The 21,249-nt window shown below is 37.2% G+C and overlaps 1 protein-coding gene and 1 non-coding gene across 2 annotated transcripts in view; both read left to right on the forward strand.

Annotated features, from left to right (window-relative positions):
* FOCAD (focadhesin) overlaps positions 1-21,249 on the forward strand; it is a 269,185-nt gene that overhangs the window by 64,083 nt on the left and 183,853 nt on the right. Inside the window, exons 9-11 of the mRNA XM_058565883.1 lie at positions 496-583; positions 3,894-4,096; positions 12,654-12,911. Of these exons, the coding sequence (XP_058421866.1) occupies positions 496-583; positions 3,894-4,096; positions 12,654-12,911 (549 nt within the window). The remainder of the gene's footprint in view (positions 1-495; positions 584-3,893; positions 4,097-12,653; positions 12,912-21,249) is intronic.
* Positions 10,145-10,273, forward strand: LOC131420285 (small nucleolar RNA SNORA30/SNORA37 family). The gene has a single exon (XR_009223514.1). It is a non-coding gene; the product is annotated as a small nucleolar RNA SNORA30/SNORA37 family (small nucleolar RNA).

Genomic DNA, 21,249 nt, shown 5'->3' on the forward strand with positions numbered 1-21,249 from the left:
TGTAATTTAAAAATAATCTCTGCCTCCCTAGGCACTAATGTTTCTTTTGTTATAATAGCATGATTTATTAAAATTTGTTAAGTGCAATTCATTATGTAAGTTATATAGATGAATCATGTCTTTATTAGGTAAGTAGATAATTGAGCTACTTTTCAGAAATGAAATATTCTTAAATTAATTATTTCAGATAGTTTTCGTGGTTTGCAAAGATCGACTGTTTTGAAGACTTATCAGTCGGTTGTGTTAAGGAGTTTTCCCTCTGAATTTCTTTGGTTTGTGGCCTATTGCTTTTTGACCAGATAGGATATCATTTCTAATTTTTGTGTGACTGCTGTGGCATTCACTAATTCATCCTTTAGTAGAGCAGGCTTACTGTAAATAATTTTGTATAATATGTTTATAATACTTCATGTTAAATATACTCTTCCTGGATGCATGTTTTAAAGCCATGGCTCTGGGAACTTCTTCAACTCTTCTTTTTTTCTTTTCTTTTAGGATTTTCCTGTTGAACTGGTCAGAATTGGAATAGCTTTACTACTTCTACAGACTCCGGCAAGTCAGCAGAAGCCAATCTTAAGTCTAGGTAAATAAAAATACACTCACAAGAGTAAAACATGAATATAATTTATTTATAAAGTGGCAGAAGTCTCTTGAACTATATATCATGCTATGCTGTAAAGTTCTGTGTACTTTGAGTTTCCATTCTGGAATTTTTCTAATTAGTCATTGTCAAATAGAACTTTCTTTTTCTTATCCAACTGGGTGTTTTGTGCAAGATTCCATGCACCATAATTTACCAAGTATCTCGTATGGACATTCAAACGTTATAATCTAAATCATATAGCAATGACATTGGAAAATATGTTGAAGGGCATATCAGCTTATTCACAGTTTTACAACAAAGTAAGAATCAATAGCATAAAACCCTTGAAACAAAATAAGTGTTCAGCATTTGTATTTGTTTTTAAAACTCTCTATACCTTTACTATTTAAAACTGGTGCCACATTGAACAAGATTTAATTTATAGTTATTGTATTAACCTAGCTAGAACAAACGAGAGATAATATTCTTCTGACTATCTAGTATTGATTTAAAGAAAAGTGAGAAATGGGGATAAAAGGAGGCAAAAATGTTCTATTTAAGAATAATGTGGTGAGCCAGCCCTGATGGCCTCGTGGTTAAAGTTTGGCCCACTCTGCTTCAGCAGCCCAGGTTTGGTTCCTGGGTGTGGAACCACACCACTCATCCGTCAGTAGCCATGCTGTGGCTGCAGCTCACATACAAGAACCAGGACTTACAAGTAGAATATAGAACTATGTACTGGGACTTTGGGGAGGAAAAAAAAAAAAAAGAGAGAGGAAGATTGGCAACAGATGTTAGCTCAGGACGACTCTTTCCCAGCAAAAAAAAAAAAAAAAAAAAAACAATGTGGTCAAGAATCAAGTTGTTAGGTCTGGCAGATTGGCAAACAAGTCACACCTTTGAAATGTGGCTTTTACATTAATGTTGCCTTGCTTTACTTGGTCCAGTATAATCCATGTGGTAATGGAGGATCTGTCTAAATTATGTTGTATAGTGCCATAATGCATTGATACATTCCCACCCTCACTTTAAAAAAGTGCTTGAGGTAAATACCGATTGTGTAGCTCATTTTTCTGGGTGTTTAATTCATCATGATTTTGAGAGTGAGTTGCTCTTCTGCTTTCAATCTGTCTTGGAAATGGCTTTAGCATGCGGAGGGGACCCTTGGCTCTTAGGCTGCGATTCCTACCCTACTTTTGCCTGTTGGCATTATGCTCATTTGTGCCCTCCTCCATAGTCCCTTTCTGAACTGCTTTTTCTTTTTTTTTCTTTTTTTTTTCTTATAGCAGTGCACATGGCATCCTCCCATAGGTATAATTTACCAATGCTGCTGCTTGGACAGCCATAGTTTTGTTATTTTTTTTAAAAACAGCTTTATCGAAGTATAATTTACTTACCATAAAATTCACCATTTTTAAATGTACAATAAAGTATTTTTTAGTAGTTGTGCAACCAACACCACAATCTAGTTTTAAAATATTTCCATCACCCCCCGAAAGTTTCTTGTGCCCATTTACAGTTAATCCTCATTCCCACCCTCAGCCCCAGACAGACACTGATGTGCTTCCTGTCTTTATAAATTTGCCTTTTCATATAAATGGATTGTGTTTGTTTTTTGACAAAAAAAAAAAACCCACAAACCATCAAAGTCCTATAGAAACCACATTTCTAATTCTGAAGCTACTCCTTTATTGTTTTTCACGTATAATAGGGTGATACAGGGTCAAACACTCCAATACTTTTACTATTTGTTGCGTAGCAGACCTTTTCTTTTGTAAACTAGTGTCTTTGATTTGAAGTTACCTTAGTTAGACTGAATAAACCATATTGAAAACTATCGAGCCAGTATGTCATGTTGAAAATTAAGGAAGAACTGTTGTTTAGTATATTGGGAAAGAGTATTCAAAAAAACAGGATAACTAAGAGAATATTGATTATTTCAAATTTAAAAAATGCATAAAATTAATATTATGCTTCTTAATTATTAACACTAGCCTGGATTATAAATAGCAATTTATAAAAATGCCTGGAAGATTCATAATATAAAATATAGAAACATTTGTATTATATGAATTTCCTATTTTGTTAAAGATAATGGGTTTTCATAATATCTCGGAGACAATTATGGATTAAGACTAATATTTAGGCAAAAAATGTAAACTAGCAGTGTTAGAGTAACAGGTATTTGTACTTCATACCGTGTTCAGGTTTGGCTTCCAAATGCCTTAAAATAAAATACTGGCAACTCGTCGACAAGATTTAAGGCTTTTAGAGCTTTTTGGTGTAGTGGGAAGATCACTTGATTACTTTGATGATCTTGCTCTAAAGCCTATGAATAATATCTTTCAGTAAATCAAGGTTCATTCAATAACTGAAAAAAGTATATTTATGCCTTAACTCGTTCTGTTAATAGTCTAGGGGAGACTACACGTAACCAAGTTATTGTACATTTGTATGTTTCTGATGTGTAAGATGAGTTTCTATGTTAAAAAAAGAATCACTTAGGGGCCAGCCCCGTGGTGTAGCGGTTAAGGGCCGTGCGCTCCGCTGCTGGTGGCCCGGGTTCGAATCCCGGGCATGCACCAATGTACCACTTGTTAGGCCATGCTGTGGCGGTGTCCCATATAAAGTAGAGGAAGATGGGCACAGATGTTAGCCCAGGGCCAGTCTTCCTTAGCAAAAAGAGGAGGATTGGCGTGGATGTTAGTTCAGGGCTGATCTTCCTTGCAAAAAAAAAAAAAAAAAAAGAATCACTTATAAAAATGGGTTTGATTGTTATACGGCTTATGGACTTGGAGACTTTCCTGATCAGCTTCTTAGCAATTACAGCTGAAGGACAGCCCTGCCTCACCTTGTTCACTTAGGCATCTCTTAATACACTTCTCAGCTGGGTTCGTAAGGGAAACATGCACGTTGGTCTTGTTATCCACTGATCAGTAGTTTCTTGGTTGTGTTTGTTGAGGGCAATAGTAGGATCTGACACAATATAAGGATAAAAGTTGAATTCTATTTTAAAGAAATTCACATTGACCTAAAAAAGAGTTGATTTATACTTTGATATATGATATGGGTTTTCTATAAGAGTATCATCAAGTTTTCAGTTATATACCTTAACAGCATGTTTTAGATAATAGTTAATTTTTGTGTTCCTTTTATTTGTAAAAGGATAAGATTTATCATCTTAGTTATGTGTCTGACCCAATTGTAAAGGGGTAAGAAAACTTTTTGCATATCACTCTTAAGCAAAAGAGCATTTTGTTTGACTGATGTATTAATTTTTAAAAATGTAAATTGTTGTTTTGCTCAATAGCTTTGAAGCTCTTCTCTTTTGCTGAGAGTCAGAAAATCCCAAAGTCATCCTTGCTTCTAGTGATGCCAATTCTGCAGATATTATCTTCTACTGCCTTGGAAGACTGTATATCCGTGGATGAGGAAGGTCCCTCTAGGCAGCAGTTGGCTCTAAACCTTTTGGAAATGGTACAGCAGGAGTGCTACAGAGATGACCACCAAAAGGTAATGAATTCACCCTTGTTTCTCTTAAATAAAGTTAAAGTAGTACTGTGGGATTCATTTCTCTGCAGATCATCTCCCCTCCCGATGAGGGGTCTGTTCAGGTTTAAATTCTATCCCTGAGCTTTACCATTCTGTCAGGCAGTGGTGTGGATGATGGTGTATTCTTCTGGACTATGAGAGAGGAGGGTAATCCTGTTGTGAAGTAAGTTTTGGAAATGCTGTATAACCTTTTTTCCTCTTTGAGTTTCCTGTGTACATTAGTAGTTAAAGGTCCTGAGGAATCCTGCAGAAAAGGAACTAGTTCTTTTTAACCTAGTGCTACTCCAAGCATGGAGTATGGAATCCTTTTATACTCTTTAGTAAGTACAGCATATTGCTAGATCTGGGACAGTCCAAAGTGGGAAATCTCCTCGAACACCTGGAAGTTTTAGGATCCGTAAGAACTAAGACTTCATTTTTGAATATGGCACCTCATGCCACGTTCTCTGGCATAACGGCTCTTGATGTCTCCTGTGCGTGTACTACTCAATTGGAAGACAGCAGGCCTGTCACACTCCATTCCTATTCCTGCCTGCTAGGCATACCCCCTTCTGCTTTGTTCCTGGTAAAATAAGGTAAAAGTATTGTCAATGTCTGGTTAGTGGCTAGGTTCTAGGCCTACATTTGTCAGACTTTTTCCCTTTGGTATTTGACTTTTGCCTTTGGTAAAATGTAGTGTTACTTTACAACTACTACTTCTGTGGAGATTGAATGAGGATTAAAGAAGATAAAAGTGATGAAGCATCTTAAGTCTCCATAGAGAGAGGCATTTAATGAATGCAAGCTAGGGCCAAAGTTGTTTCATCTGCAAAAGCGTGGCTATCTCTAATCATGTATTATTAAATGTTCTAGCAGCAAAAATCCAGGCATTGTTATTCCTTGTTTGAGCATGCATCAGAAACTAGCCAATAGGCAAATTGAATATATACCACACCTTCCTAAATCCTAATTGTTTGACTAAAACTTTAAAACTTGAAGTAAGTAATTGATTTGCATTAAGAGAAGGAAGTTCTTGCATCTGCTCTAATAGGAGTATAAAACGTGGCCAAAAATTTCTAATAGCCTTTTACCTCCCCTCTTGGTTTGCCCATATAGAACAATGATTGGATTCTGAATGGGGATAGGGGCAGAGCAGGATGTACTATGTCTGAGTTCTGTTCCTTTAAATCACAAGTAGTAGTTACTGAGGATCACCCTAACTCTAATACATAAGTGCTCAGGTTTCTATTTGCTCAGGTGTGTGTGAATTGTATTCATCAACACTAATAGCTGGACTTTCTCTTCAGCAGCTGGTGAAGAGGGAGGAGGAGGAAGGAATATTATTATGGCTATAAACATCCTTCTGATGATAGTGCTGCTTTACTGAGGCTTTGATTGGATATATGATCACACTTTTTAAAAATTTAAGGTGCAGTTGACTGTTGGCTTTTCTTCTGCACCTGTCCAGGACTCTATATTCCAAACATACTTATAAATTTAACATGCCCCAGACTCTCCAAGTCTCTACCTGAATCTTTGCTTTTGCACATAATGCTCTTTTGTCTCCTTTGCCTGACCTACTCATTCTTCAAGACTCAGCCAAATGTTCTCAGCCTCCCTGAGTCGGAATTCATTACTCTCTCTTCCTTGCATCCCCAGCACTTTTAGCCTTACTCAATTGTGTTGTGTCTTAATTTAGGGGGTTACACATTTGTACCTCAAACTCTGCTATGAGCTCATTGAGGGAAAGGATGTTGGCCCTTTTCACACTTTGCCTTTATTTTGTAAGCATGGTAAAATTTAAATTGCAACAGTTGTTGAACTCTTTGTACTTTTCCACATGAGTGTTTCTGCTTTTTTCAGCTGATTGTAGATGAGAGAATTAAAAATATTTGTTAGGAAGCCAGCCCCGTGGCGTAGCGGTTAAGTGGGCGTGCTCCACTGCTGGCAGCCCGGGTTTGGATCCCAGGTGCGCACCGACACACCGCTTGTCAGGCCATGCTGTGGTGGCATCCCATATAAAGTGGAGGAAGATCAGCATGGATGTTAGCTCAGGGCCAGTCTTCCTTAGCAAAAAGAGGAGGATTAGCATGGATGTTAGCTCAGGGCTGATCTTCCTCACCAAAAAAAAAAAAAAAAATGTTAGTTGTTAAATTGGATACTCTCCTATTTTTCATATACTTAAAGAAATAGAGAACATTCTAGCTTATTTATCTTCGCATCCTCAATACCTGACCCATTGTTTACTAAATGGTAGACTTCAGTAAACCTCTGTTCAATGAGGAATGTGTGCTTCTAAGAATACAGAAGATCATTTCACCATCTTGATTTATTACGGAAACACCTTTTTATAAACACTACAGATGTTGTTTTTATTTTTACTATTTCTTCTTAGATTGGTGACTCTGTCTTAGAGTGTTTGATTTAGAACTAGAGCAATTCTCCAGAAGCACAATTCTTCTGGTGAATGAAATCAAGGGTAAATATCCTGTTCCACAGCAATTCTGTATTACCTGTCCATTTCTGAGGTGTTGATAGCCATGAAATAAAACACATTTTAACTATTCCAATTTTTAAGAATTAAAAAATGTAAGACATAAAACCAGCCATTCATCTCTTTGAAATAAAAGATTAACATAATCTAATAAGCTTTTTATAGTTTTCAGTGGTGTGTAGAAAACAGGATCCTTTTCTATTAGGCTATTAAATGTGATATTTAAAACCACTTATTTGTGTTCTCTTAGGTTAAAAAAAGAAAAAATCAAATACTAGTTGTAAATTCTAAAGTGCTTAAAACCTTGCTGCCCCTGGCCCCAGAGAAAAGAAAAAGTTAGGGTCCAGTCAGGGGAGAGAAACCACATTGGTAATTTGAACAAAGAAAAACTTAATGCAAAAAATTATTAAACAGTAAAAGGTGTTTTAGGGGCCGGCCCAGTGGTGCAAACGGTTAAGTGTGCGTACTCCGCTGCGGTGGCCTGGGGTTCGCTGGTTCGGATCCCGGGTGCGCACCGAGGCACTGCTTGTCAAGCCATACTGTGGCGGTGTCCCATATAAAGTGGAGGAAGATGGGCACGGATGTTAGCCCAGGGCCAGTCTTCCTCAGCAAAAAAAGAGGAAGATGGGCACAGATGTTAGCCCAGGGCCAGTCTTCCTCAGCAAAAAAAGAGGAGGATTGGCAGATGTTAGCTCAGGGCCAATCTTCCTCACAAAAAAAAAAGGTGTTTTATTACTAAATGTTGTAAAAGAGACTCTAAGGAGTACTGCAATAGTAAATGCAGGGAGCAGCTACTACTTCTAGGACTGGGGCTGAGTGCCCAAGAAAGGAACTGAGGAACTAAGAGGATATCCCTCCCGCCTCAAGGCTGAGATCAGACCTTGTTGGAAAGAGTGTGGCCATGGCCTGCTAGATGGGGAAATTTGCTGGAGTGCTGCAGGCCAGAGCTGGTCTATAGGAAGCCCCCTTGGGGTGTGAGTGGGCTGGAGTTGGCAGAGCTGGTCTGCAGGAAGCCTCTTGCTGGATCTCCTGCCTGCCTCTGGCAGCCATAGTAGGAGAAATCCAAGAAGCACACAGGAACCTGAATAAAAGCGCTTCCTTTACTATGCCTTGTGGTATCTCTCCTGCACCCTGACATTGCTAACAAGGCCTGACATTGCACCAGAGGGCAAAGGAGAAATCTTGACAAGGTACAGATGTAGTATCACAAAGTGGGACAAAGAAGAGTGTATTTGGACCTGAGAGGTAATACATTGATAGCTGGCACAGCCAGTAAGATAGAATCAGGCTTTTTTGGAGGGGAATAATGGTGGATGGATGAGATGAAATGGCAAAGAGACTTAAAAGCTAAATTCCTACAATTATATAGTAGGGCAAAATTCATCTCTGTAAAACTGTTTTAGTCAACAGAAAGATTTAGAGACATCTTCACTGACCTAGGGTCTATCATGCATTTACTGCTATTTTGGATATCGTACTTTATTCAAACTTAAATAAAGTATCGTGAACTTTATTACTTGGTAATAAAGCAGTGCCAAGTAGGTTTTATTCAGAGTTGCTTTGAAGTAGTACATAGTAAGCAGAAAGCATATTAAATATTTGTCTCTTAAAAAAATGACAAAATTTGCAGTAGATTGTCGCTGTCCTATTGATAGCTAAAGTTTATAACATTTATTGAGCATTTGCTCTATGTTAGGAGTTATGTGGATCAACTCATGTTTCTCGCAATAACTGTGAAATAGGTTTTTTTTTTTGCGTTTCCTGCTGTATGGCCTTGGGCTAATGAAGCTCTCTGGGCCCTGGCAAGATGGGCAACAAAGCATATGCTTCATGGGATTGTTTACTGAGCATTTCTTATGTTCAGGCTCCATTCTAAGTGCTTTGCCATATATTAAGTCATTTGATTTTACCCCAAACTCTTTGAGGTAGGTAATATTATTGGTCTCATTTTATCGAAGAGGTAACTGAGGCATAGAGAAGATAAATAGCTTGCCAGGAGTCATGCAGTGGGAGCCTGATTTTTTTTTGAATAGATTTATTGAGATAAAATTCACATGTATACACTTTACTCATTTAAAGTATACAATTCAATGGTTTTTAGCATATTCACAGAGTTGTGTATCCATCACCACAATTAGTGGTGAAACACTTTTATTACTACAAAAAGAAACTGTACTTCCTGAATAATATTCCATTGCATGGATATAGCACATTTTATTTTTCCATTCATCTGTTGGTGAATATTTGGGTTGTTTTCACTTTTTTACTATTATGAAAAATGCTGTTATGAACATTCCTGTACAAATTTTTGTGTGGACATATATTTTCATTTCTCTTGGGCAGATACCTAGGAGTGGAATTGATAGATCATATGATAACTCTATGATTGTTTGAGGAGCTGCCAGACTATTTTCCAAAGGGACTATGCCATTTTACATTCCCACCAGCTGTGTATGAGGGTTCTAATTTCTCCACATCCTTGCCAGCACTTGTTATTGTCTGTCTTTTTGCTGCTAGCCATCCTAGTGGGTGTGAAGTGCTATTTCACTGTGGTTTCGATTTGCATTTCCCTGATGATATTCGTATAATACTCATTTGACAAGTGAAGAAACTGAGATTAGAAAGGTTAACTAACTTGCTTGCATTATACAGGTAGTGAAGGGTAGAGTTGACATTCAGATTTTGGCTGTTTGACTCTAGAACCTGCATCCTGTTGCTTCCACTTTGACTTTGTGTGTGTGTGTGTGTGTGTGTGCACAGTAATTTATCATCTTTGTGCTAAACTTGGGAGTAAATAATAGAGTTTCAAATTTACAGGGAAATAGTAAATCGACAGTAAGTTGAAGTAAACTGGTTTCTTAAAAGCTTTTGGTTGGAAGTTAAAAGGAGTTAGTAAGTCCTAGATCTTGTGCTTCTATCATTGTCTTCTGAATAGCATGGATACTGAGGATGGTGTGAGTTGTCATTTGGTGATAATCAACCACTCCCAAGCCTCTCAACTCTTGACCAGATTCCTCATTGAGGAATAGAGCAGAAAGACCCTCTTGAGGCTTTATCTAGTCCAGTCTTCTTCTTCTGGTCTGGTGAGTGATTAAATCCCTACTAGCAAAAACCTATCCTACTTTTAAGCGTCTTCAGGTATTAGTTTCTATACTCCCTCTCCTGACCAAATCCTGGCCCCACTGTTAAGCCTATTTTCGTCACTATTATAGATGAGTGTTATTCTTTAAAGTTAATGAAAATCTATATTATTCACTTGTACTCACAGTTTCTTTTCCAGACCTCTTTAGACAAAGAAGTACAATCAGATGTCTGTCTTATGTTTAATATTTAACATACCTGAACATTTTTATTAAAATAAAGATTCTCGACTCTTTTACTTCTGTGAAAGGTGTTTTACAAGCATTTGATATTCATTTAAATATTATTTTTCTGTGGTTTCTTTTCTCTCTTTTATTTTCTATTGAGATATAATCACCTAACATAAACCTCTCTTTTATTTTTAAACACCTTTCTCCTCTAAAATGCAGAGCTTACCAGCACTTTCACAGGTCCTCCCCCAGGCTATGGGGCCAGGATTTGGTAGCTGGTGTTGAGAGAAAACCCTTGGTTGCATCCTTGCCCTGGGACTGTGCCAGGGACAGCTGTCACTCACTGGGACAGAGAGCCCGGTCTGTGATGTCTTATTCAACATTGTGCCTTTTTCCTGCTGTAACCTTAGGCAAACAAGAAACAGAGCCTAAACCTGGGTATAATACTTCAAGTATAGTAGGATCGCTTTTCTGTTTCAATGTTTACTCTTACATGTCTGTGTAATGTTGCTGCTTTTGACTCAATTTATGATTCATGGTGATTTCCAGTTATTTTCTTTTATACTCATATCTGCCAGTTTTATTTTTCTCTCCTAAAGATGACAGTGATAATATTTCCCTGTATTTCACAACTTTGTACTATGCTACATGCTTTATGATATTGTCTTGTTATCTACCTTAATAATCTTGGCAGGAAGATAGTCATTACTTCCATTTTACAAATGAAGAAAGTAAGGCTCAGAGAGATTGCATAAGAGCCGATAGTTAGCATGGCTGTGCTGAAGTCCTGGCCTTTTAAATCTCAAGTCCAATGCTGTTTGTCATTAGTCTTAAGAACTTGACTCTAGTCTTTAATGGATTTCATCTTGTGAAAAAACTATTTTTAGAGAGATAGAGCTATAATGAATTTAGATACTATCTAATTTTTAAAATTTATAATTTTCAAAATTTGTAATACATTAAAATGGTTCAAAAATTATAAAATGGTAAACAATGAGAAGTCTCCTTCTTACCCTTGATTCCAGTTGTCCAGTACCCACCCTCTCAAATAGAAAATGAAGATTAGTGGTTATTAATTTCTTCTGTGTTTGTCTAGATACTTTTCTTTGTATATATATATGCAAATACAAATATATAGTCTTCCCCCAACTTTAAAAGAATAATTGGCAGCATTCCAGGCACACTATCTATATCTTGTATTTTCATGTGGGAGGTCTTTTCATGTCAATGAGATAGAGTTTCCTCATTTGTTTTTACAGTGGCATTTACTTTCAAATAAATGTTATTTCCATTCTTAAGCATATACTCAAGATAACTGAACACTTATGTTCTCACAAAAATTTTTACAGGAATATTCATAGCAGCATTATTCGTAATAGCCAAAAAGTGGAAACAATCCCAGTGTCCATTAATTGATGAAAGGATAAACAAAATATGGTATATCCATACAAAGGAATATTATTTGACAATGGGAAGAAATGAAGTATCAGTATAAGCTACAACATGGATGAACCTTGAAAACATGCTAAATGAAAGAAGCAAGTCATGAAAGACCACATATTGTGTGGTTTCTATTATATGAAATAGCCAGAATAGAAACAGAAAGTTTCTGTTTGTGGTTGCCAGGGGCTGGATGTGGGGGGGGGGAGGGGGGGAGCGGGGTCAGAGGGAATGAGGAGTGACTGTTAATAGTTATAGGGTTTCCTTTTGGGGTGATGAAAATGTTCTAAAATTAGATAATGATGGTGGTTACACAACTCTATGGATTATTAAAATCCACCAAGTTGTAAACTTTAAAAGGATGGATTTGAGGGTATGTGAATTATATCTCAATAAAGCCATTATTAAAAAATTTTATGAAGCTTAACTTTTACTTCCTATCCTTTCAATTGTTTTCCTTATCCATATAAGTCAGTCTCCAATAACAGGACAGTTATAATCTAGAGATTTCTAATTTGTCTCATCACACTCTAAATGAATTGAATTATTTTATTAGCAGGCAGTATCTAATTCTTCTTTAATGTCTATGGCTTCTCCTGAGCCATTTAGCCGCACAGCTCACCTTGGCAGAGTTTTATCCATTCTCTGTCCTTGACTGCACTACTGTATTTCTGTGAGGAACCATTTCTCAGATTGACTTAGCATAACATCTTTGGGTATCATTTCAATTTAGAACTGTCAGGCTATTTCTTATTGCAGAAGTTATTCACAATTATTAATGAATTCCCAGGTTCCAGCTGAACCAACTCTGTTCCTATCAACATACTGTCTGTTACAAAAATGAATTGTCCTCTCTCCAAGTCTGCCATCTGCCCAGGGTTGCTTCTTACCAGAGCCTGGAGCTGGGCAAATATAGTACTTTTTTTTTCTACCTTTCCTCTTGCTGGTGAATACTTTTTAAATGATAATGGCTTTTTCTAAACTCTGTTGCCTCTGGATCTTGTATATTGATCCATTTTTTTCTACCTTAAGTGGGAGCAAATGGTAAATATGAGGAAAAGTTTTAATAAACTGTTCTAGAGTTCCATCTAACAATTATTTTCTTTTTGTATAATCCTCTTAGCTTAAATGTGTGCAGAGAGGTTTTTGGCAGGAATTGAACATTTTGTATTCATTTTGTTGGAAAGGTTTATTTGTTACAATGAAATGTAACAAATAAATGAATGTCAGAAATATATTTCTGACAAATATATTTATCTCATTTATTCATACCTTTTTTGTGTTTATTTTTCAGCTCGCCTACAAGCTTGCGTTCCCCATAACCAGCATGTATGGTTCAATATTTACAGCCTGGAGAATCCTTGAAGTAATGAGAGAAGAGTCTGCAGCAAGTGACTGGTTGGCTTCAGTAGAGTCATTGCTCCCCATTACTACAGTGATCCCTGGGCATGTTTTTCTTCTGCTGGGTCACCTTCTTGTTGAAGATAAAGGACGAAATCTTCATCAAATACTGAAAGTCACTACACAATTAGCCCAAGCAGATTCCTCTCAGGTAAAGCAAGAAAATAATGGAACAGTAATCAGGGTAAAGCTTAACTATTGGAAGTGTAGATTATTCTTACTTCGTGGATGGTTTTTATCAAAGTTTTAAATTATGGGTTTGATAATTTATGAAATTATAGTGTTTCATTTATTTACCCCAGTATCCTTATAAATGTTATTTTTCATGTGTGCCATGAAATGGAAAAGGTTGGGAAGCACTAGAGTGACTATCCAGGTTCATTTATTTATTCAGTAAATATTAAGAAGCAGTGTGTCAATATGTTACACTTGTGTTGATTATTTCTTGGATAGTTTTGAAAGAAATGAGACAACACTCGGTGTAATTGGGCTGTTAAGATGAATGGTAGGGTGAAATGCTTAAATATAGTTACCCAAATTCGTGCAGAAGAAAAGGCATTAGCATTAATAAGAACTTAGAAGTGGAGTTAAGTCTTTTGAAAAGGACAAAAGAAGTGTCCTAGAAGTAGGAGATACTGTTCTTTTTTTTTTTTTCTCACTTTTCCTTGTGAAGTGACCATATCATATCGTTTCACTGGCCTTTAGCTACAAGATAAAGCAGCCAAAAAGAAAGGACTGAATATTTTGAAAAAGCAAGTTTTCTGATTGTGAGTAGATGCTTGGAGAACATCCAGTTGAAATGAGTTAGGATTCTAATCTATTATTGGTGGAGTGTTTTCTATTTCTTTTATTCCATTGACAAGACTACATGAAATGTATTCGTATTTCATGTGTGTTGGTCCTTTCTCACCTTGTAGAAAGAAGCTATAGTATATGGAAGCAGTCATTGGCTCAAATTCGTGAGGGAGTTGATAATAAAGAAGTGTTAGACGACTCATAAGCAGAAGCTAAGTAAATAGGAAGGTAGGAATAGGAATTTAGAGGCTGTCTTCCACCTGTGTTGTTGGTCACTTAACCTCTGTAGTAGAGTTGGCTGACCTGCAGTATGCTTACCCAAGTATGGTGTCTGTGTGACACCTTGATTTATTGGATGAAGCATACTGTAAGACCTTGTGAGAGAAATATTTGAAAAGTTTGAAAAAGATGTGCCATATGTGAAGTATGTTTTGGTATGATTGTTATTATTATTCTAAGGTATTAATAGAAATTATTTTTAGTAGTACTAATTAATAAGTAGTAATACAAATTTTCAATATCAACTAGTAATGTTATACTAGTGTTAATAATGGTAAGAAAGTGTGCTTTTTAAAAAATGTGGTTATATTACTTCTTACTTATCATGCATTTGGTGGCTCTCCCTTCCCCCTAAGGTGGGTTTTCATCCTTAGTCTCTCACCTGGTTCCCCTTGGGCATGCATTTTCCATTAGTTTTAAGACGTCTAGGGCCATGGAAGACTAATGGAACTAAGTAATCTGAAGAGAACTTGGCCTTGTGAGTACCATTTTAGAGTTAACTGGATACAGATGATGATGTTAAAATAACTGGCTAGTTACCCAAAGCCACAGCAATAAATCAACACTTGAAAAGAACAGTAAGAAACTCTTTTTTTTGTATCAACAAATGCTGTCAGCAGTTACTAATAATCCTTACAGTTTTCTTACCCAGACATCATGAGACTTAGTTTGCAGAAGATACAAGCCTAGGTCAGACAGTGCTTAGTAAAAGTTAAGTGCCTTTTGTATTCTTGGAAGGAGTGTCTTAGAGTGTTCTGGGGAGAGATCCAAGAATGAGCATCCTGCGTGAATTCCCATGGAAGTCTTGAAAGTTTTAAACACACTGTTTTAGTTTAGAGAGAGGTTTTCATATCACAGTATGTGCTTATAATAAATGGGAGCACCATTTATTTCCTAAATTAGTGTTTTTCCTGAAAATGGCAGTTGATAGACTCATGTGCTTTTTGGTTATGTTTATATAACAGTTTCTGCCTTTCTGATACTGTGAGTAATGTTATTTTCCCACGTTTAGATGTAAATCATCCAGGCTGCCTTCAGAGATGCCTGAATGACAACTGAAGCACATGGCTTCATGGCTCATCTACAGTAATGTCCAGTTGGCCTTATTCTTTCCTCTTCAGAGAGCTATTTCCTACCTCTGTGATTTATCCAGGATCTGGTCACATCTGGTGTGAAATCAGTGGTAGTGAATGTTAAACCCAGGCTCTACTGAGTTAATTAAGGGATAATGTGGACCCCAGACCTAAATGAGGACATTTTCTGAACTTTAGTTTATAGCTTTTTTTAAGGGTAATATCAAATCATATTTTGAGCCCTTAGCCAATGATTGACCAACCTGTGTAACATGATTGTGGACAGTTTGGAAATGTCTGAGACTGATATAACCTCCTGAAGAAGAGGTTAATAAGTCTTGTTTTTTTTTCTTTTTGCTGAGGAGGATTGTCTCTGAGCTAACATCTGTGCCCATCCTCCTCTATTTTGCATATGGGACATTGCCACAGCATGGCTTGATGAGCAGTGCATAGGTCTGCGCCCAGGATCTGAACCTGTGAACCTCAGGCTGCTGAAGCAGATGGCGAGAACTTAACCACTACGCCACCGGGCTGGCCCTGAGGTTAATAACTCTTAATCAACAAGTGTTGCTTGACCTCCTATCTCCCCATTTATGTGAGCCCAGCACAGTGACATCTCACTTGTTAGGAATCACATCTGGCCCCATGATCTGCACTGTGTGCCTCTAATACACACTTTATAGGTGACAGTGCTAGTTCTGTACCACTTTCCTCAAAACGTTCCGTATACCTGATTGTATCTTGCTTCTACGACTCTCAGCCAGAAAACTTACTTTTTCCTCCTCTCTTCCTATCTGTCCCTTCCCTTTTGATTTTAAGTTTAGTTCTTTGCTAACTTGGACCTTTGCTTCCAGTAATGTCCCACCCATGTTCCCCCTGGCTCCTTGAGAAGAAAGGGATATTACTCACCTCTTTAAATTTTCTCTCATATCTGTTAGCTTGGCTATATTATATTAGTTACATCATCAGCTAATTATTATAATTATTTAATATATTAAATATATAGTAATAATTTATTATATTGGCTATATTATTAACTATAGCTTCCCTATAGCTGTTGGTATTGAGCTTTCTCCATCTGAAGCATTATATACTACAGAATAATAGAGATGTTGGAGGAAGCTGTTTTTCACATAGCTGTGTGATTCCACAAAAGGCTTATATGAATTGTTAGATGCTTAATGCTATGTCTTATAAGTATATGTAGAGAGAATACCTGACAAAAGATTGATTATATTCTCTTTTGAAAATCAAGGCTACTTGTTAGTGATTTTAAAACCTGAGAAAATGTGTTTTCTTCTTATGTTTCTACCTATACTGTTAAGAGTTTATGGCAAGATTAAATACTTAGGCATCTGAATTAAACTTTAACCACAAAGATGAGTAATTTTTAGATAGTTGGAGTTGGTTTATAATTTTATTTATTTATTTCTTTTCCCCCAAATCCCCAGTAGATAGTTGTATGTCGTAGTTGCACATCCTTCTAGTTGCTGCATGTGGGACGCGGCCCCAGCATGGCAGGAGAAGCGGTGCGTCGGGGCGCGCCCGGGATCCGAACCCGGGCCGCCAGCAGTGGAGCATGCGCTCTTAACCGCTAAGCCACGGGGCCGGCCCTGGAGTTGGTTTAAAATAAAATCTTATAGCTTAGTATCTGAACTTCAATGGAATAACTCTAAGTACTACATGTAAGGTATACCAATTTCTTTTGGACTGATTTATAAAGTGAAATATGCCAAAGAGGAAAAGTTTCTAAACTTTGACTTGAGAGAATCACAAGTTCCTTCTTAAAACCTACCCTCATGAGGAGCTTAATGAATTAAGTTTTGTGAAACTCAATGCCTCTTTTTTTTTTTTTTTTTTGTGAGGAAGATCAGCCCTGAGCTAACATCCATGCCAACCCTCCTCTTTTTGCTGAGGAAGACCGGCCCTGAGCTAACATCTATTGCCAATCCTCCTCCTTTGTTTTCCCTTTTCCTCCCCAAAGGCCCAGTAGATAGTTGTATGTCATAGTTGCACATGCTGCTAGTTGCTGTATGTGGGACGCTGCCTCAGCATGGCCGGGCAGGCAGTGCGTTGGTGTGCGCCCGGGATCCGAACCTGGGCCACCAGTAGCGGAGTGTGCGCACTCAACCGCTAAGCCACAATGCCTCTTTCAAACCCTTGGTACTTGCTTACTTTTCTCTTGTTTGGAAGTGGGTATAGAGTTGTGTTTTTTGTTTGTTTGATTTTGTTTTGTTTCTACTTGTATTTTACAACTCTGAGGTCTTTTACTTCCTTTTTACATTTTGGTTATGAAGTCTAGCTAAAGGTCTTGCTTAATGGCAACAATTATAATATTTGATAATTTAATTTTATCCTTTGTAATGTTTCAGGGCTTAATTTTTTTGTGTTTGTAAAAGTATACACACTTTTTAGCAATTTGAAATCACTTTTGTGGCTAGGTTCATGGCCCATGAATTGCTGGTCTTTTAAAAGTCATGTATATCAAGTAGTAAAAAGTTGACTTTCAGGGCAGAATCCTGTGATAGTTTTTATGGGTCGTAAGCCATATTTTAACATGGAAAATGAATAGGAAATGTGTGAAATTTAATGGCCTGTAAGTTACTGCTGTGAGAAAAGGAGAAAATGTATTCTATCAAAGAACTTACACAAAGAGTCTTTGGACACTTTGCACTCTGTTCTATTGTCAGTGAGTTCTATGAATTGCTACCCCCTGAAGTCAGTCTGCTTCCTGTGTTCTTCACACCAGCAAAAAGAAGCCAGAATGTACAGTACTTTTAATAAAGAGCTTTACAGATAAGAAATGCTGTACTACTATTCCCTTGTAGCCATAGCATCGATTATGCCTAGAGCAAAATTGAGATAAGCCTGTCAGCATGAAGCAATTAGACAAAGAGAAACCCAGACCAAAATACAAGGTCAAGTATCTGTTCCAGCCTATGGCAGTATGTTTATTTCTTCTTTATAAACCCCACATGGTTATCTGTGGAATAAAATGTTTTTAACTGGCATTTGAACCTTTTCATGTTTTTCTGTTTTTTTTTGCATGAAGCCTAGAATTTATACTCAGGGAAGCAGTTCTATGTCAATTTCTTGCCTTTCCTGAGTGTTAATATTGGGCTGAGTTTCTTCTGAGGAGTCTACAGATTATAAATAGCTTAAAATTCTCATTGAAAGAATTGTTTGTGATTTTTAGTTCAGTCCTACATCACTGTGACATTCACTAGCTTACTAATATAATGAAACAGAAGGCATTTGTCTTGTTATGTTGCTGAGCATGGTATCAGAAAGGATGGGAGTGGAATTTGATGAGGATGGGGCCCAGAACTGCATTTATTTATTTTTTATTTATTTATTTATTTTTCTTTTTTTTTTATTGGTTTATAACATTGTAAAAATTTCAGGTGTACATCATTGTACTTCTATTTCTGCATGGACTACATCATGCTCACCACCAAAATACTAATTACAACCCATCACCACACACATGTACCAAATTATCCCTTTCACCCTCCTCCCTCCCCCCTTCCCCTCTGATAACCACCAATCCAATCTCTGTCCCTATGTGTTTGTTTATTGCTGTTATTATCTACTACTTAATGAAGGAAATCATACGGTATTTGACCTTCTCCCTCTGACTTATTTCACTTTGCATTATACCCTCAATGTCCATCCATGTTGTCACAAATGCCTGGATTTCATCGTTTCTTATGGCTGGGTAGTATTCCATTGTGTATATATACCACATCTTCTTTATCCATTCGTCCCTTGATGGGCACTTAGGTTGCTTCCAAGTCTTGGCTATTGTGAATAATGCTGCAATGAACACAGGGGTGCATGTACCTTTGCAAATTGGTGTTTTCAAGTTCTTTGGATAAATACCCAACAGTGGAATAGCTGGATCATATGGTAGTTCTATCCTTGATTTTTTGAGGAATCTCCATACTGTTTTCCATAGTGGCTGCACCAGTTTGCACTCCCACCAGCAGTGTACGAGAGTTCCCTTTTCTCCACATCCTCTCCAACGCATATTGTTTCCTGTCTTGTTAATTATAGCCATTCTGATGGGCGTGAGGTGATATCTCATTGTAGTTTTGATTTGCATTTCCCTGATAGTTAGTGATTTTGAACATCTTTTCATGCGTCTGTTGGCCATCTGTATATCTTCTTTGGAGAAATGTCTGTTCAGGTCTTTTGCCCATTTTTTAATTGGGTTGGTAGTTTTTTTGTTGTTGAGATGCGTGAGTTCTTTATATATTTTGGAGATTAAGCCCTTATCAGATGTATGGTTTGCAAATATCTTCTCCCAATTGTTAGGTTGTCTTTTCGTTTTGTTGATGGTTTCCTTTGCTGTGCAGAAGCTTTTTAGTTTGATGTAGTCCCATTTGTTTATTTTTTCTATTGTTTCTCTTGCCCGGCAGAGTCTGTCTGCTCCCAGTTGAATATCAGGTAGAAGTAGCTTTGTCTTCTGGTTAAAAGTCTCTGAGGGTGCTACCTGCTTGGGATGGACTTCTAGTGTTGGTGAAGGACTCAGAGGGGAATCAGCAGATTTGGTAACTTTGAATTTCATAACATGCATGCGGAATTCTCCTCAAGGGGAAAATAGAATTTTTCCACCATTGCTGGACTAAAATTTTCTTATTCAGTCAGTGGACAGGGAAGGAAGAAGAAGGTATTGGTCCCCTGCCTACTTCCATCATGGCCAGATACCCTAGTGAAGCTGCCAGTTGACATCCCTTACCATTCATTCCTCAGCCCTTTCATAGTCAGCCCTTCAAATCGGAGGAGAGTCTTATTTAAGGAAGCATTTCTTTACAAACTATAGAAACAACCCATGCCAGCTCCCTACGACCAACTTGGCCTTGATTCATAAATATAAATGGATAATCAAGGCTCACCAGACTTTTGAGAAAATTTAGCAGCATGACTAACCAGAGCATCTGTTTCCAGAAGAAAGGGAACTCAGGGAGCAGAAGATAATGCAAAAATAATCCAAGTCCTGAGAGATGTTGGAAAGATATTATATATATGTTTGTTTATTAAATAAAAAAATACTGCTGTGAGAAAGAAGAAATTCAAGAACAAGTGATTTTAGAAATTAAAAACATGATTGCCACAGTATATAAATGGCAGCTAGATTAGGGATTTATAGAATGTTCAAGTAAATATTTCAGAATATAGAGCAAAAAAGTGAAAGTTGAGACAGTTAGGACGTTGAGGGTCAATATTGGATTTTAACATCTTCCTGTAGGAATTCCAGTTGGAGCAAACAGAAGACGAAGGAGAGAAACTTGAAACATGACAGAAAACTATTTCCTGAGCTGAAAAAAGACACAAGGGTACAGATTGTTTGGACCCTCTGAAAGCCAAGTAGCACAAGTGAGAGTAGCTCAATACCTAAATTTGTCCCCAGAACTTCAAGGATAAAGTCATAAGAGATTTCAGAGAAAAGTGGGAAAAGAAAAACTTACTAAAAATTAGAATGACCCTAGATTTCTTACTAGCAGCACACTGGGTACTGAAATACATTGGAGTATTGTCTTCCAATTTCTTGGGGAAAATCACTTTGCACCTGCCATATTTGTTCCCGTTATTCTACCTTTTATTTTTATTTATTTATTTATTTTGTGAGGAAGATCAGCCCTGAGCTAACATCCAATGCCAATGCTCCTCTTTTTGCCGAGGAAGACTGGCCCTGGGCTAACATCCGTGCCCGTCTTCCTCCACTTTATATGGGATGCTGCCGCAGCATGGCTTCACAAGCGGTGTGTCGGTGTGCACCTGGGATCCGAACCTGCAAAGCCTTGGGCTGCTGAAGTGAAGCGCGTGCACTTAATCACTGTGCCACTGGGCTGGCCCCCATTATTCTATCTTTTAATGAGTGATGGTAATAAAGGCTTTTTTAGATGTGCAAGAATTCAAGAACATTTCTTGCTTACTGATTTTTTGGGAGATAAAAACCCTCAAGGATGTGTTCTAGCAAAACTGAAAATGAATTCAAGAAATCATAGAGAAGAAATGGCGAATGGTTGAATGGTGATCAATAGATCCAGTAAATCTTATGGTTAATTTAAAATAATTGTTTATTTAAAATATGAAAAATAACTACCTAAAACTAAAGTCCAAGCTTTAAAACTTAGGAAGTGATAGGGGTAGATAGTGGGAATGCAATAGTATGTAGAGTGAGAGCATGCTTCGGGTGGAATTTTGCTTGGAAACTGAGTAGTTCTGGATGTTAGTAGAAAAATAAGTTTAAATATGTATTTAAACCCTTATTAGTCATAATTAGTGATTTATAATTTCCAAGTAATTAATATAACATAGGGAAAAAAGAAATTAAAC

Source organism: Diceros bicornis, chromosome 22, assembly GCF_020826845.1.
Source record: "Diceros bicornis minor isolate mBicDic1 chromosome 22, mDicBic1.mat.cur, whole genome shotgun sequence".
Taxonomy (NCBI): domain Eukaryota; kingdom Metazoa; phylum Chordata; class Mammalia; order Perissodactyla; family Rhinocerotidae; genus Diceros; species Diceros bicornis.